Raw genomic sequence first — 13,554 nt, 5'->3', positions numbered from 1 at the left:
TTTCTGATTTGGATTCCTTTGATTTCTTTTTCTTCTCTGATTGCTGTGGCTAAAACTTCCAAAACTATGTTGAATAATAGTGGTGAGAGTGGGCAACTTTGTCTTGTTCCTGATCTCACTGGAAATGGTTTCAGTTTTTCACCATTGAGAACGATGTTGGCTGTGGGTTTGTCATATATGGCCTTTATTATGTTGAGGTAAGTTCCCTCTATGCCTACTTTCTGGAGGGTTTTTATCATAAATGGGTGTTGAATTTTGTCAAAAGCTTTTTCTGCATTTATTGAGATGATCATATGGTTTTTCTTCTTCAGTTTGTGAATATGGTTTATCACATTGATCAATTTGCATATATTGAAGAATCCTTGCATTCCTGGGATAAACCCCACTTGGTCAAGGTGTATGATCCTTTCAATGTGCTGTTGGATTCTGTTTACTAGTATTTGTTGAGGATTTTTGCATCTATGTTCATCAGTGATATTGGCCTGTAGTTTTCTTTCTTTGTGATATCTTTGTCTGGTTTTGGTATCAGGGTGATGGTGGCCTTGTAGAATGAGTTTGCTAGTGTTCCTCCCTCTGCTATATTTTGGAAGAGTTTGAGAAGGATAGGTGTTAGCTCTTCTCTAAATGTTGGATAGAATTCGCGTGTGAAGCCCTCTGGTCCTGGGCTTTTGTTTGTTGGAAGTTTTTTAATCACAGTCTCAATTTCAGTGCTTGTGATTCGTCTGTTTATATTTTCTGTTTCTTCCTGGCTCAGTCTCAGAAGGTTGTGCTTTTCAAAGAATTTGTCCATTTCTTCCAGGTTGTCCATTTTATTGGCATATAGTTGCTTGTAGTAATCTCTCATGATCCTTTGTATTTCTGCAGTGTCAGTTGTTACTTCTCTTTTTTCATTTCTGTTTCATTTCTGTTTCATAATTCTGTTGATTTGAGTCTGCTCCCTTTTTTTCTTGATGAGTCTGGCTAATGGTTTATCAATTTTGTTTATCTTCTCAAAGAACCAGCTTTTAGTTTTATTATCTTTGCTGTCGTTTCCTTCATTTCTTTTTCGTTTATTTCTGATCTGATCTTTATGATTTCTTTCCTTCTGCTAGCTTTGGGGTTTTTTTGTTCTTCTTTCTCTAATTGCTTTAGGTGCAAGGTTAGGTTGTTTATTTGAGATGTTTCCTGTTTCTTGATATAGGCTTGTATTGCTATAAACTTCCCTCTTAGAACTGCTTTTGCTGCATCCCATAGGTTTTGGGTCATTGTGTTTTCATTGTCATTTGTTTCCAGGTATTTTTTGATTTCCTCTTTGATTTCTTCAGTGATCTCTTGGTTATTTAGTAGTGTATTGTTTAGCCTCCATATGTTTGTAATTTTTACAGTTTTTTTTCCTGTAATTGATATCTAGTCTTATAGCGTTGTGGTCAGAAAAGATACTTGATACGATTTCAATTTTCTTAAATTTACCAAGGCTTGATTTGTGGCCCAAGATATGATCTATCCTGGAGAATGTTCCATGAGAACCTGAGAAGAAAGTGTATTCTGTTTTTTTTGGATGGAGTGTCCTATAAATATCAATTAAGTCCATCTTGTTTAATGTGTCATTTAAAGCTTGTGTTTCCTTATTTATTTTCATTCTGGATATTCTGTCCATTGGTGAAAGTGGGGTATTAAAGTCCCCTACTATGATTGTGTTACTGTCAATTTCCCCTTTTATGTCTGTTAACATTTGCCTTATGTATTGAGGTGCTCCTACGTTGGGTGCATAAATATTTACAGTTGTTATATCTTCGTCTTGGATTGATTCCTTGATCATTATGTAGTATCCTTTTCTGTCTCCTGTAATAGTCTTTATTTTAAAGTCTATTTTGTCTGGTACGAGAATTGCTACTCCAGCTTTCTTTTGATTTCCATTTGCATGGAATATCTTTTTCCATCCCCTCACTTTCAGTCTGTATGTGTCCTTAGGTCTGAAGTGGGTCTCTTGTAGACAGCATATATATGGGTCTTGGTTTTATATCCATTCATCCAGTTTATGTGTTTTGGTTGGAGCATTTAATCCATTTACATTTAAGGTGTAAGTTTTGATATGTATGTTCCTATTCCCATTTTCTTAATTGTTTTGGGTTTGTTATTGTAAGTCTTTTCCTTCTCTTGTGTTTCCTGCCTAGAGAAGTTCCTTTAGCATTTGTTGTAAAGCTGGTTTGGTGGTGCTGAATTCTCTTAGCTTTTGCTTGTCTGTAAAGGTTTTAATTTCTCTGTCGAATCTGAATGAGATCCTTGCTGGGTAGAGTAATATTGGTTGTAGGTTTTCCCCTTTCATCACTTTAAGTATGTCCTGCCACTCCCTTCTGGCTTGCAGAGTTTCTGCTGAAAGATCAGCTGTTAACCTTATGGGGATTCCCTTGTATGTTATTTGTTGCTTTTCCTTTGCTGTTTTTAATATATTTTTTTGTATTTAATTTTTGATAGTTTGATTAATATGTGTCTTGGTGTGTTTCTCCTTGGATTTATCCTGTATGGGACTCTCTGTGCTTGCTGGACTTGATTGACTATTTCCTTTCCCATATTAGGGAAGTTTTCAACTATAATCTCTTCAAATATTTTCTCAGTGCCTTTCTTCCTCTGGGATCCCTATAATTCGAATGTTGGTGCATTTAATGTTGTCTCAGAGGTCTCTGAGACTGTCCTCAATTATTTTCATTCTTTTTTCTTTATTCTGCTCTGCATTAGTTATTTCCACTATTTTATCTTCCAGGTTACTTATCCGTTCTTCTGCCTCAGTTATTCTGCTATTGATTCCTTCTAGAGAATTTTTAATTCCATTTTTTGTGTTGTTCATCATTGTTTGTTTGCTCTTTAGTTCTTCTGGGTCCTTGTTAAACGTTTCTTGTATTTTCTCCATTCTGTTTCCAAGATTTTGGATCATCTTTACTATCATTACTTTGAATTCGTTTTCAGGTAGACTGCCTATTTCTTCTTCATTTGTTTGGTCTGGTGGGTTTTTACCTTGCTCCTTCATCTGCTGTGTATTTGTCTGTCTTCTCATTTTGCTTAACTTACTGTGTTTGGGGTCTCCTTTTCGCAGGCTGCAGGTTCATAGTTCGCATTGTTTTTGGTGTCTGCCCCCAGTGGGTAAGGTTGGTTCAGTGGGTTGTGTAGGCTTCTTGGCAGGACTGTGTCTGGTGGTGTGTTTTGGGGTGTCTGTGAACTTATTATGATTTTAGGCAGCCTCTCTGCTAATGGGTGGGGTTGTGTTCCTGTCTTGCTAGTTTTTTGGCATGGGGTGTCCAGCACTGGAGCTTTCTGGTCGTTGAGTGGAGCTGGGTGTTAGCGTTGAGACGGAGATCTCTGGGAGAGCTCTCGCCGATTGATATTATGTGGGGCTGGGAGGTCTCTGGTGGACCAATGTCCTAAATTCGGCTCTCCCACCTCAGGCTCAGGCCTGACAGCCGGCCGGAGCACCAAGACCCTGTCAGCCACATGGCTGGAGAAGATGGGCTATGAGTTGGGTGTCAGCCACTGCCCTGTTGTAGCTCCATCTCAGCTGTCTCCAAAGGTCACGCAGATACATTGGGCTATTCCACCATTCCTCAGAACGTGCACATGCCAGTCTGGGATCTGTAGATGTGTTCCTGATACTCTTCATTGGAATATGTTGTATTCATGGTGGTGAGAGGTGTGGTAATAGTGTTGGTTCTCTTCAGTTCAGAGGCTGGGACAGTCTGAGTCTTCATGTGGCCAAGTCAGGAGCAGCTGGCCAACGGTCCCAAAGTGATAACCTGTCAGATTCCAAGAAGGCTTTCTGCAGCACCCGAGCAGTGGTCCCAAGCAGCCGCTCCGCTCAGGTGCAGCACTCTGACCGGGGAACTCGGTGGGACCCTCAAACGAAGATTTCTGCAGGCCCTAGAGGCTGACTTGCCCACCCAGGCAAGGAGCTGAGGAGAGCGTCTCCCGGCCCCGTCTCACCAGAGGAGCGGACACCTGGAAGCCCACCACAGTATTTTAACATCTAAGTTTCCGGTGTGGATTCATTCTCAGAAGTATCTAGCTCCCACTCTTTCAGACTTGTAATCAGCCTGTTTGTCTTGCAGCCTCCATGCCCTCCTGTCTCTGTACAGATAACTAGATGTTCATGTTCTTAGAACTGGCTGTAGAAATCAGGCACAGAAAGTAAATAGGAGTAACCTTCCCTGAGAATGTGTCTCTTTGCTGTTCTCTGAACACAGCAGTGGACTGCAGCCCTCTCCCTGAATTCTTTCACTCGCGTGGGCTGCAGTGCCTGGCGGCCTCAGGCTTTCAGAAGGCCCGGATCTGAATGGTTGGTGTTGGTGACCACTTGGCGGTTTGTGAAGAGAACCTCTTTCAGTCCGCATTTAGTTTCCCTTTTTCTTAGACGACTGTTTGGGACTCTGAACCATACTTAATACAGTGTTGAACACTTCATTAAATGCACTACTGGTGGGTAGCGCAGGTGAGATAAAAATTGGAGTTCGGCTGTTTGTGGTTTAGTAGGTATGGTGGATTACACTGAAAAATAGCTGTACTATGAGCAGAGAAGACCCTTGTTGCCATGTGAGTCTGGGCTGTGCTTCTGTGTACTGCGAGCATCTAAACGTGCTAGTGCTGTTCGGAATAAGACAACTTTTCTGTGGGAAGCGTCTCTAAGATTTACAGTCAACAGGAAAGTGATGTGACACTCACACAATTGTAGTAAGATTGCATCTTTTGAATAAGCCTGGGTATAACCATGCATACGTGTCTTTAGTTATTATCTCACTAGCATGTTTTGAGAATTAAGAGCTAGAGAATAACACGATAAAATATATTAAATCATTATTAAACTCCATTATCTTTGCAGTGGTGTTGTAGATGTTTCATGTGTGTAGTTGTTTCCCTGCATATGTAGGTAGTAGCCAAGTGACAGTTGATTGCTGGGAGTGTCCCGACCTTCTCGCCCTCTCTTCCTGTGCCCTAGGCTGTTTGACATTGATTTTTAAAAAAAATAAGTATGGTTGTTTTATAATATTATATTAGTTTCAGGCGTACAGCATAGTGATTCAGTATTTTTATAGATTATATTCCGTATAAAGTTATTATAAAATAATGGCTGTATTTCCCTGAGCTGTACAATATATCCTTATTGCTTACCTATTTTATACATAGTAGTTTGTACCTCATTGTCCCCTACCCTTCTTTTGCCCCTCCCCCTTACGTCTCCCCACTGGTAAATAGTTTGTTTTCTATATCTGTGAGTCTGTTTCTGTTTTGTTATTATAGACATTCAATTGTTTTATTTTTTAGATTCCTCATATAAGTGATAACATACACCGTATTTGTCTTTCTCTGTCTGACTTATTTCACTAAGCATAATGCTCTCTAGGTCCATCTGAGAGTATCCCTACCTTTGAAGGCAGTCTTGGAAGGCAGATTTGAAGTAGCCTCCAGGCAGCTCTTGAAACTAATTAGGAACCAGTTAGAACTCCCTTGATGTTTGTGGGTTGTGGAAAATTCCCCAGGGAAAGGAGTGACTGTAATTAGAGGCAGGTCAGTGTAGTTACTTTCCTCAAAAAGAAATGTGCAGTTTAGGACCTGTTGCTGTCTGTGGAAAGGAGGCATCAGGGGAGCCCCGGTGCGGTGGCAGCCACCCTCCCTCCACCCTGCCGTGGAGCTGAGCCCAGGACAGCAGGCAGCTGTGTGGGAGCAGACCCTGGGGTGTGCTTAATTTACATCGCCAATCAGCAAAACTCATGTTTATTTCCTTTTCTTCTCTCAAACTGGCAAACAACTCTGTAGTCAAAAGCTTAGAGTGTTGGGAATATTTTATTCAAAAGTTTCTACTTTGTTTTTTTTTTTTTCCTGTTTTGCATTCATCTAACAACATCTATGTATTTTTTCCTAAAATCTACTTTCCACTTCTCATCTCAGTCTTCTGGCTAACTACTGTATAAATTTTTATCCTTTAGAAAGAAATAGAGCTTAATTCTGAAATTTTCTTATATCCATTTGTTACTGTTAATATGTTTTTTCTTTGTGGATACTTTCTTAGCTTGAGAACTAAAATAGCATTTTCGATACTTTATTGGGATTTTCTAGATTGAGAGAGTACTCATTAAGGTTGGATATAATAACTAAAAAAACTCTCTTAATAATTGATTTAAATTATCTAAAAACCCTAGAGAACTGATGACTAATATAGTTCACAGTGCGTTAAACCTGCTTATTGTGAGATGTACCATCCATGTAGAAGAATATGTCAGACATAGAGGTGTAGTAAAGAATAATTACGGAGTGAACACCCCGTAACTACCACCCAGATCAAGACATGGAATATATGGAATATTGCTAGCGTCCCAGCGGTACCACTGTGTGCGCCCTCCCCAGGCACAATTTCTAACCCCCTCTCCCCTTTCAGGTAACTACTAAAACAAGTGACAAATGCATTTTTATTCCCCCCAATAGTAAATTTTATCTATGTTGGTGGAAAGTAGGAATCAGATAAAACAGAATAACCTGTAGTGAAATAACTTTAGTTAGAAAACAGAATATCTAACCGGGGGCGAGAGGGGCAGCAAGTACAGCACAGGGGCCTCCTGCATAATAGATGTTCAGTTAACATTTGTTGGTCAATTAATCCAGGAGTGCCTGTAATTAGTACAGAATTTTCTTGATGATGTACAATTCTGTCCCTAAATTGTACTTTCCCAAATTCTCGGGCTCCTAATTTGCCATTAGAACTGGATAGTATGGAAAGTTAGAGTGTGAGGCATCTTACACATTTACTGTCTCCTAGATTGCTGTCAGGTTATTAATTCAATCAGGCACATGGATTATTTGCTTTAAGATTGTAATCTCCTAAAAGCAGATTACAGTAGAATTGATAGATAGAATAGAATCGATTTTTCGGTGATTTACTATAGGAATAGTCTGAAAATAAGCTGTAATTAACAGAAGCAGGTTTGGGCCAGAATTCAGAGGTTAGCATTGTTTATTCCTAATGAAAGCCTCCAAGGATGGCTCATGGGCCTGTATTACAGTTTTAGGGTAAAAAACATCATAATGCCAAACTGAGTATTTACTTTCAGTCTGTTATCAAAAAACTTTGTATGAATAGTGGCTTTTCTCCCCTGATTTTAAAAATTGAGGTAAGATATACATAACAAAATTTACCATTTTTATCATTTTTAAGTGTACAATTCAACGGCCTTAATAGAAGTACATTCACGTTATTATGCAGCCGTCACCACTGTCCATCTCCAAAAGTTTTTCATCATCCCAAACTGCAACTCTGTACCCATTCAGTAATGACTCCCCCATCTCCCCGCCCCCAGCCCCTCACAGCCACCATTTCCTCTGTCTCTATGAAGTTGGCTACTCTAGATACTTCATATAAGTGGAATCATACTTATATGTATTCATCCTTCTGTGTCTGGCTTATTCCACTCAGCATAATGTCTTCAAGGTTCATCCATGTTGCAGCATATGTCAGACAGAATTTCAGTTTTTTTTAAGGCTGAATAGTACTGTATGTTTTTCCACATTTTGTTTACTCATTCATCTGTCTGAGGACACTTGGGTTCCTTCCACCTTTTGGCTATTGTGAATAGTGCTGCTTTGAACATGGCTGTGCAAATATCTGTTCCGAGTCCCTGCTTTCAGTTGAATAGTTGCTTTTTAATCTTTTTATACCAAACCCCTTTACTAGTGTTGATTTGACAGTCAGCTTCCCTCAGAAACTAGTTAATCAGTTAGCCTTATTTTCTCATCCTCATGAAAAAATAAGACAGAAGGGAAGTATCCAACATCACCTATTTCTATTAATGGTAGCACTAAGATAGGCACCAGCCTTTCAGTAATTAGGAGACTATGATAGTGGTTTTTTGTTGTTAGATTTTTGTATCCATTATCCATTTGAGAAATAACAAAGGAGCATGTCATTTTTCCTTAAATGATCTGCCTTATTTTGTCTAGCATATATGGCACTCTGTAATTTTAAAAGTCTGTGCTTTTACTATGGAAATTTATCCTGCATACTTTATTTCAATAGTTATTTAAGGCTTATATTCTGGAGAGTTAGCATATGTCAGTGATTTTTAACCTTTCTGGTTTCAGGGCCCCTTTGTATTCTCAACAATTATTGAAGTCCGAAAAGAGCTTTTGATTATGTGGGTGTTAGCTCTTGATATTTACCATATTAGAAATTAAAACTGAGAAATTAAAAAAAATTACTAATTCATTTAAAAACAATAAACCTATAAATGTTATAAATAATATATTTTTTATGAAAAATGACTATTTTCTGACTAAAAAATTTACAGAGAAAAGTAGCATTATTTTACATTTTGGTAAAATATCTTTAATGTCTGACTTATTGAAAAGATAGTTGAATTCCCATATATGCTTCTGCATTCAGTGTTACAAGATGCTCTTTTTGTTGAAATGTCTGAAGAAAATCTGACCTCACACAGATATGTAGTTGGAAAAGGGAAGAGTATTTTAATAGTCTTTTCAGCTAATCATGAATATTTTTCTTTGATACTGTACTAAAACTCAACAAATGGTAGTTTCTTAAAGGTTAGTAGCAATGTGGAATTTTAAATATAGCAGTGACTTTTTTGTACTTGGTTGTATTAAAATCCATTTGTCTTTCTTGCACCTTGAATGGCTCTGTCAAGCATAATTGGTATCATCATTCACTGGTCATTTGAAGAATATTGCTTCAGCAAATTATGCGAATCTTCCAAATATTGACACACTATGAAATATACTGTCAAAAATTCACATTTATTAATATCACCTTCTGTTGATTGCAGAGTGTCTTTAAATCTTGGGGAGCTATCAAGCTCCTAGTGTTAGATGCTGGTTTTCCCACAATTCTAATTTTAACTTGAAAGCTCTACTTTTATTATCAGCAACAAATACCATCAGTTGTTTTCTTTAAAGTGACAGCTCACTTTGTTCACATTAGAGAAAAATGTCTGCCAAAGACCCAAGCCTAAATGACCATAATTTGTCATTCATTCTTTCCAGTAAACATGGCATTTCATGAAAAAGCAGTTTGCTCAGCCCATAACTTAAACTACAGCACAAGTGCTTTCTCTCAGGATTACTGCTGTAGTGCCATAGTCAGCAGAAGTGCTGTGTGTGTATTTACTGTTTGAAACACAGAATATTAAACAACCATGTCCTCAAGGGGTGAGATTTAATAAATTAATAATTTTTACTGCTGCATTAAGAGCTTTTTTTGTTTTTAATATTTATTTATTTATTTGGCTGTGCTGGGTCTTAGTTGCGGTGTGCGGGATCTTTAGTTGCGGCATATAGAATCTAGTTCCCTGACCAGGGATCAAACCTGGGCCCCCTGCATTGGGAGCGCAGAGTCTTAACTGCTGCACCACCAGCGAAGTCCCAAGAACATTCTTAAGTGAAGCTGGCATTTTAAAAAATCTGATGAGCACTGGTGCTGGCTGGTGCTGGGCCTTGATTTGTGCCACAGAGCTGGCAGTTTGACCCACTGTTGCTTTCGCACCGTTGATAGAAATTGTCAACGCGGTGAAGAAGACAAATAATGCCTTAGTTTTATTTTGAGAATAATTTTGACGTTATAGACCCCTCTCCGTCCAGGACGGTGTGAGGGAACTGATGGTTTACACTGTCGTGTTTAATGTGGGTGCTTTAGTAATCGTGGATTATGCTCTTAAATAGTTTAAAACCCTGTGTATATATTGCTGGGTCTTGAGAAGTTGCTTTTGCTTTTCCCCTCTGTGGTGCTGTCCCCAGGCCAGGGTAGGGACTGAGGGAGTATTATACAGTGGCGTTAGAATTTCAGGAGGAAGAACATGGCATAATTTGAATTTTATAGCATTTGTTTTCACTTTTTCCCTTCGGGTACAAGTGCTTCCTGAGAGAATTTGTTTTGATTTTAGACACATAGGAAGTGTATGTCCTGTGACTCATCTGAATTAGGGTATCTCCAGGAAATTATCTGTAGCTGCTGCCTTGCCCCCGCCTGCATCCTCTTACAGACTTTTACTGAGTAACTTGTTTGTGCTAAGCTCCGTGCCAGGGACGAGGAGGGTAGGCCCCCAGCCTCTGGACGCAGCGAGAGGAAGACTGTTGCGCGGGTTAGTACGGAGTCTCTGGGAAGCTTCACGGGAGAGGGGGTGTTCGGCGGGGGTTACAGGGGGGTGTGGGCTGGCTGGGCAGAGGAGCAGCAGGCGTGGAGACATGAAGGAGAGGGGGGACTCGGTACCTGGGGACGTGGTTCAGGGAGTGCCCAGAGGGCGACGGCTGCAGCACAGGCTGGACGTGGAGGCTGTGGCAGGAGAGGACAGGTGGAAATCACATCCTTAGGGGTCTTGCTGGGACTTGATCTCGTAGGCCAGTGGTTCTCAAAGCTGGTCCCAGACCAGCACTGGTTAGAAATGCAGATACCGAGGCCCAGCCCTTGACCTTCAGTGTCAGGTATTTGGGGGTGGGGCTGGGCTGTCCGTTTCAGCTAGCTCTCGGGGGTACTGCCTGGGCGGGGCGAGAACAGTCCAGGCTCTTGGGGTAGCCTTGAATTTTAGAAAGATCGCTCTGAGGGTCCTCTGGAAGGTGGGGTGGTGTGGGAAAGTTAGGGCTCAAGTTGTCCAGTGTCTTTGCGGGTGTGATGCGGGCCTGGACTGAAGGCAGCAGGAAGGAAGAGGGGGTGGGTTTGCTGGAGGTAGATTCTCTAGGACTGTATGCTAGTAGACGACGTAAAAGCCCAGAAGACAGCTGTGGCTTGCACTGTGACCTACCGGCAGTTAAAGGCCTTTGCTGCCTTGTGTCTTCAGGGATTATTTTTTACTGAAAGTGAAAACATCAATTCAGATAACTTGCCTGAGTCTCTTCTGTCTCCTTTTTGAAGATGCCTGCTTAACTCAGGATGATGACCTCTGGATGGTAAAGGTGCACCTTCAGGTCTCACAGTCCTAGGAAGGACAGTTTTAGGTGTTATTTCATTCGCTATGCACAGCTGCTGGCAAATTTAGTAAATGGTACCTGGCACTCAGACTCCTCATGTTGCATGTTGTCTGTAAGTTGGCGAGGAGCACCCTTTTACTATTCAAATTTTACCGATCAGTTGCTCCATTTGATATATGTAAGTGTCCAGATGGGTCTCTGATTTCAGTTACAGTGATTATTATGTTATTATATCATGTTCGTATGTTCATGCAAAAAGGTGTATTAGAACCATTTTATTCTTCAATATTTTAAAGTTCTTTTTTTTATGTCCTATTTTGTTTTACAGATTTGTAAGACTCCAGGGCCTTCAAGCTGTGATTAATCCCATGGTTCCTGAAACGACTGGGAAAACAGACGTTTTGTGTGCCAGTTGAAGAGTGTATGTCTATGTATATTTGAAACCTTCTTTCTGTACGTACACATTTACACGAGAAGGCAGGCTCGTTCTTGTGTGCACTTGAAGAGCTCTACAACTGATGAAAATTAATTTAAGAATCAGATGGAGCAACTTGACGCCACTGGGCTTGGGAGCCCGGGGGGAAAAATACATCACTAATGGCCAGTTTTCCGTATGGTCTTCACGGGTAAAGAAGGTTTGCAAAAAGAAGAAAAAAAAAACTTGCACAGATCAAGCCTCAAAAATACCTCTCCAGTTTAAAGAAGGAACTAAGTGAGAAGGTGACTGAGGGAGAAGTGTGATTTCAAGCATTGCAGATGGGAGCATGCAGTGCTTTTTGCACTTTATTTTTCAGTGGGTCTGGTGATTTGGACAGAGGTGAAAATTCTGGACTGAAGAGTGGCTCTTACTGTGTGGTTATGACTGGAGGAAAGCCAGTTAGGGTATGATGGGACAAGTTTGAACAGTGAACTGATTCCTTTGCCTTTTTTCAGTTAACTGTATTCCAGAAATTTTAATTTATTACTTCCCTTTTCCTTTCCTATACCTATAGGATAATACCTTAAGGTAGCAGTTGAAACTGATAATTACAAAATAATTATCAAGGAGCATCAGAGTAAAGCTTCTTTCCTTGGACTGTACACGTGGCGTTTGGAGACGGTCTCTGGAGGTGATCAGGAAAGTGCCCATCAGCCGAACGTGGTCACTCCGTAGGGAGACAGTGGGGAAGAAGCTGACTCTCACCTGTGTTTCCGTTTTAAGGGATTCTCTTCTGTGTTGAGTCCAGGAATCTTTGTATATAAGAGGAAGGCTACTTGATGGACTTAATTCTAAGATTAGTTTTTTTCCTTCAAGATGGAAAAGTACGTAATCTTTACGAGCGGAAAGGGGAGAAGTGACTAGGGTAGGAAGGGAGGAGACACAGCCTGCAGCCCAGCTTGGCTCCCGTTTGCCAGCAGGAGTATTTAGGATTCGCTGGGGGCCCACACTTGGACTCCCTCCCGTGAGAGCTTTAGAGCCTTCTGGCTCTGCTGAGGGAAGGGGCTTTCTCGCCCATCTCTATGGCACCGAGGGGTGCGTCAGCCTGCAGAGGGGCCCTCCCCGGGGACACAGCCACCTGCTGGGAGGCCAGGCTGGGCTCTGAAGTTGGAAGTTTCTGGTTCTGAACAGTGGGGAAAGAGTCCTTTTTTCTCCTAAAATTTGGACTGCTGTCTGCACAAACTCTGGTCTGTTTTGCACGGTTTGTGTGCCTTTTTTTCCCTTTATGCAATCTTTTTCAGCTTTAGCAGCAGAGATTTGTCTAGTTGAGAAAACAAGCCAGAGGGTGGCTTCAGAAGGAAGATGATCCCCATGTGTTCTGTCTCTGCATCTGAGCTTTTGAAGAGAAGATTCCAGCTCGAGGGATTCTTAAAGCCTTAAGTTACTTGAAATCTATGTATTTGCAGCCCTTTGTCTCTGGAATCGCATTACACTAAACTGGAATCTCAGGCTGAATAAGAAGAACCAAGTTGAGTGAAAAGAAGAACACTCAGTTTCTTTATCACCACTTGTTAACGATGCTCTTTCTCCAAAGGGTCAGCCCTCTCTTCCTCTGAGAACTTGAAAATAAAAATGGACCCCACGTTGTTTTTAAGTATTACCTTTTCTTAGCAGACTGCCGTCATCTTTTATAGAGGAATTTTTTCACTATGCATTTGGTGGATCTTTATAAAATACTGACCTTCTAATTAGAACCGGGTCAGTCTTAAAAGGGGGTCAGGGAAAACAGCGCAAGCCAACCACAAAAATAACATCGATCTGTCAGTTAAAGCAATTTTTCGGCATTCAGCATTACTTTTTAAGTAAAACGGTTCTTCAGAAAAAAGTATGTATGCAGCGGTGGAGCACGGGCCTGTCCTGTGCAGCGACTCCAACATCCTCTGCCTGTCCTGGAAGGGCCGCGTCCCCAAGAGCGAGAAGGAGAAGCCCGTGTGCAGGAGGCGCTACTACGAGGAGGGCTGGCTGGCCACGGGCAACGGGCGCGGCGTTGTTGGCGTGACCTTCACCTCCAGCCACTGCCGCCGGGACAGGAACACTCCGCAGAGAATCAACTTCAACCTTCGGGGCCACAATAGCGAGGTGAGCGGGCTTCTGCTTCACTTTTGGTCTGGTCACTAGCAGTGGATTTGAGCCCGTCCCGCATGGAT

At 41.1% G+C, this 13,554-nt stretch overlaps 1 protein-coding gene across 1 annotated transcript in view; it reads left to right on the top strand.

The window, feature by feature from the left end:
* Positions 1-12,677: 12,677 nt before the first annotated feature.
* TULP4 (TUB like protein 4) overlaps positions 12,678-13,554 on the top strand; it is a 169,085-nt gene continuing 168,208 nt past the window's right edge. Inside the window, exon 1 of the mRNA XM_061207381.1 lies at positions 12,678-13,486. Within this exon, the coding sequence (XP_061063364.1) occupies positions 13,235-13,486 (252 nt within the window). The 5' untranslated portion in view covers positions 12,678-13,234. The remainder of the gene's footprint in view (positions 13,487-13,554) is intronic.

Source organism: Eubalaena glacialis, chromosome 12 (genome assembly GCF_028564815.1).
Source record: "Eubalaena glacialis isolate mEubGla1 chromosome 12, mEubGla1.1.hap2.+ XY, whole genome shotgun sequence".
NCBI classification, from domain to species: domain Eukaryota; kingdom Metazoa; phylum Chordata; class Mammalia; order Artiodactyla; family Balaenidae; genus Eubalaena; species Eubalaena glacialis.
The sequence above is the reverse complement of the archived record's forward strand: the minus strand, read 5'-3'. Positions and strand labels throughout refer to the sequence as shown.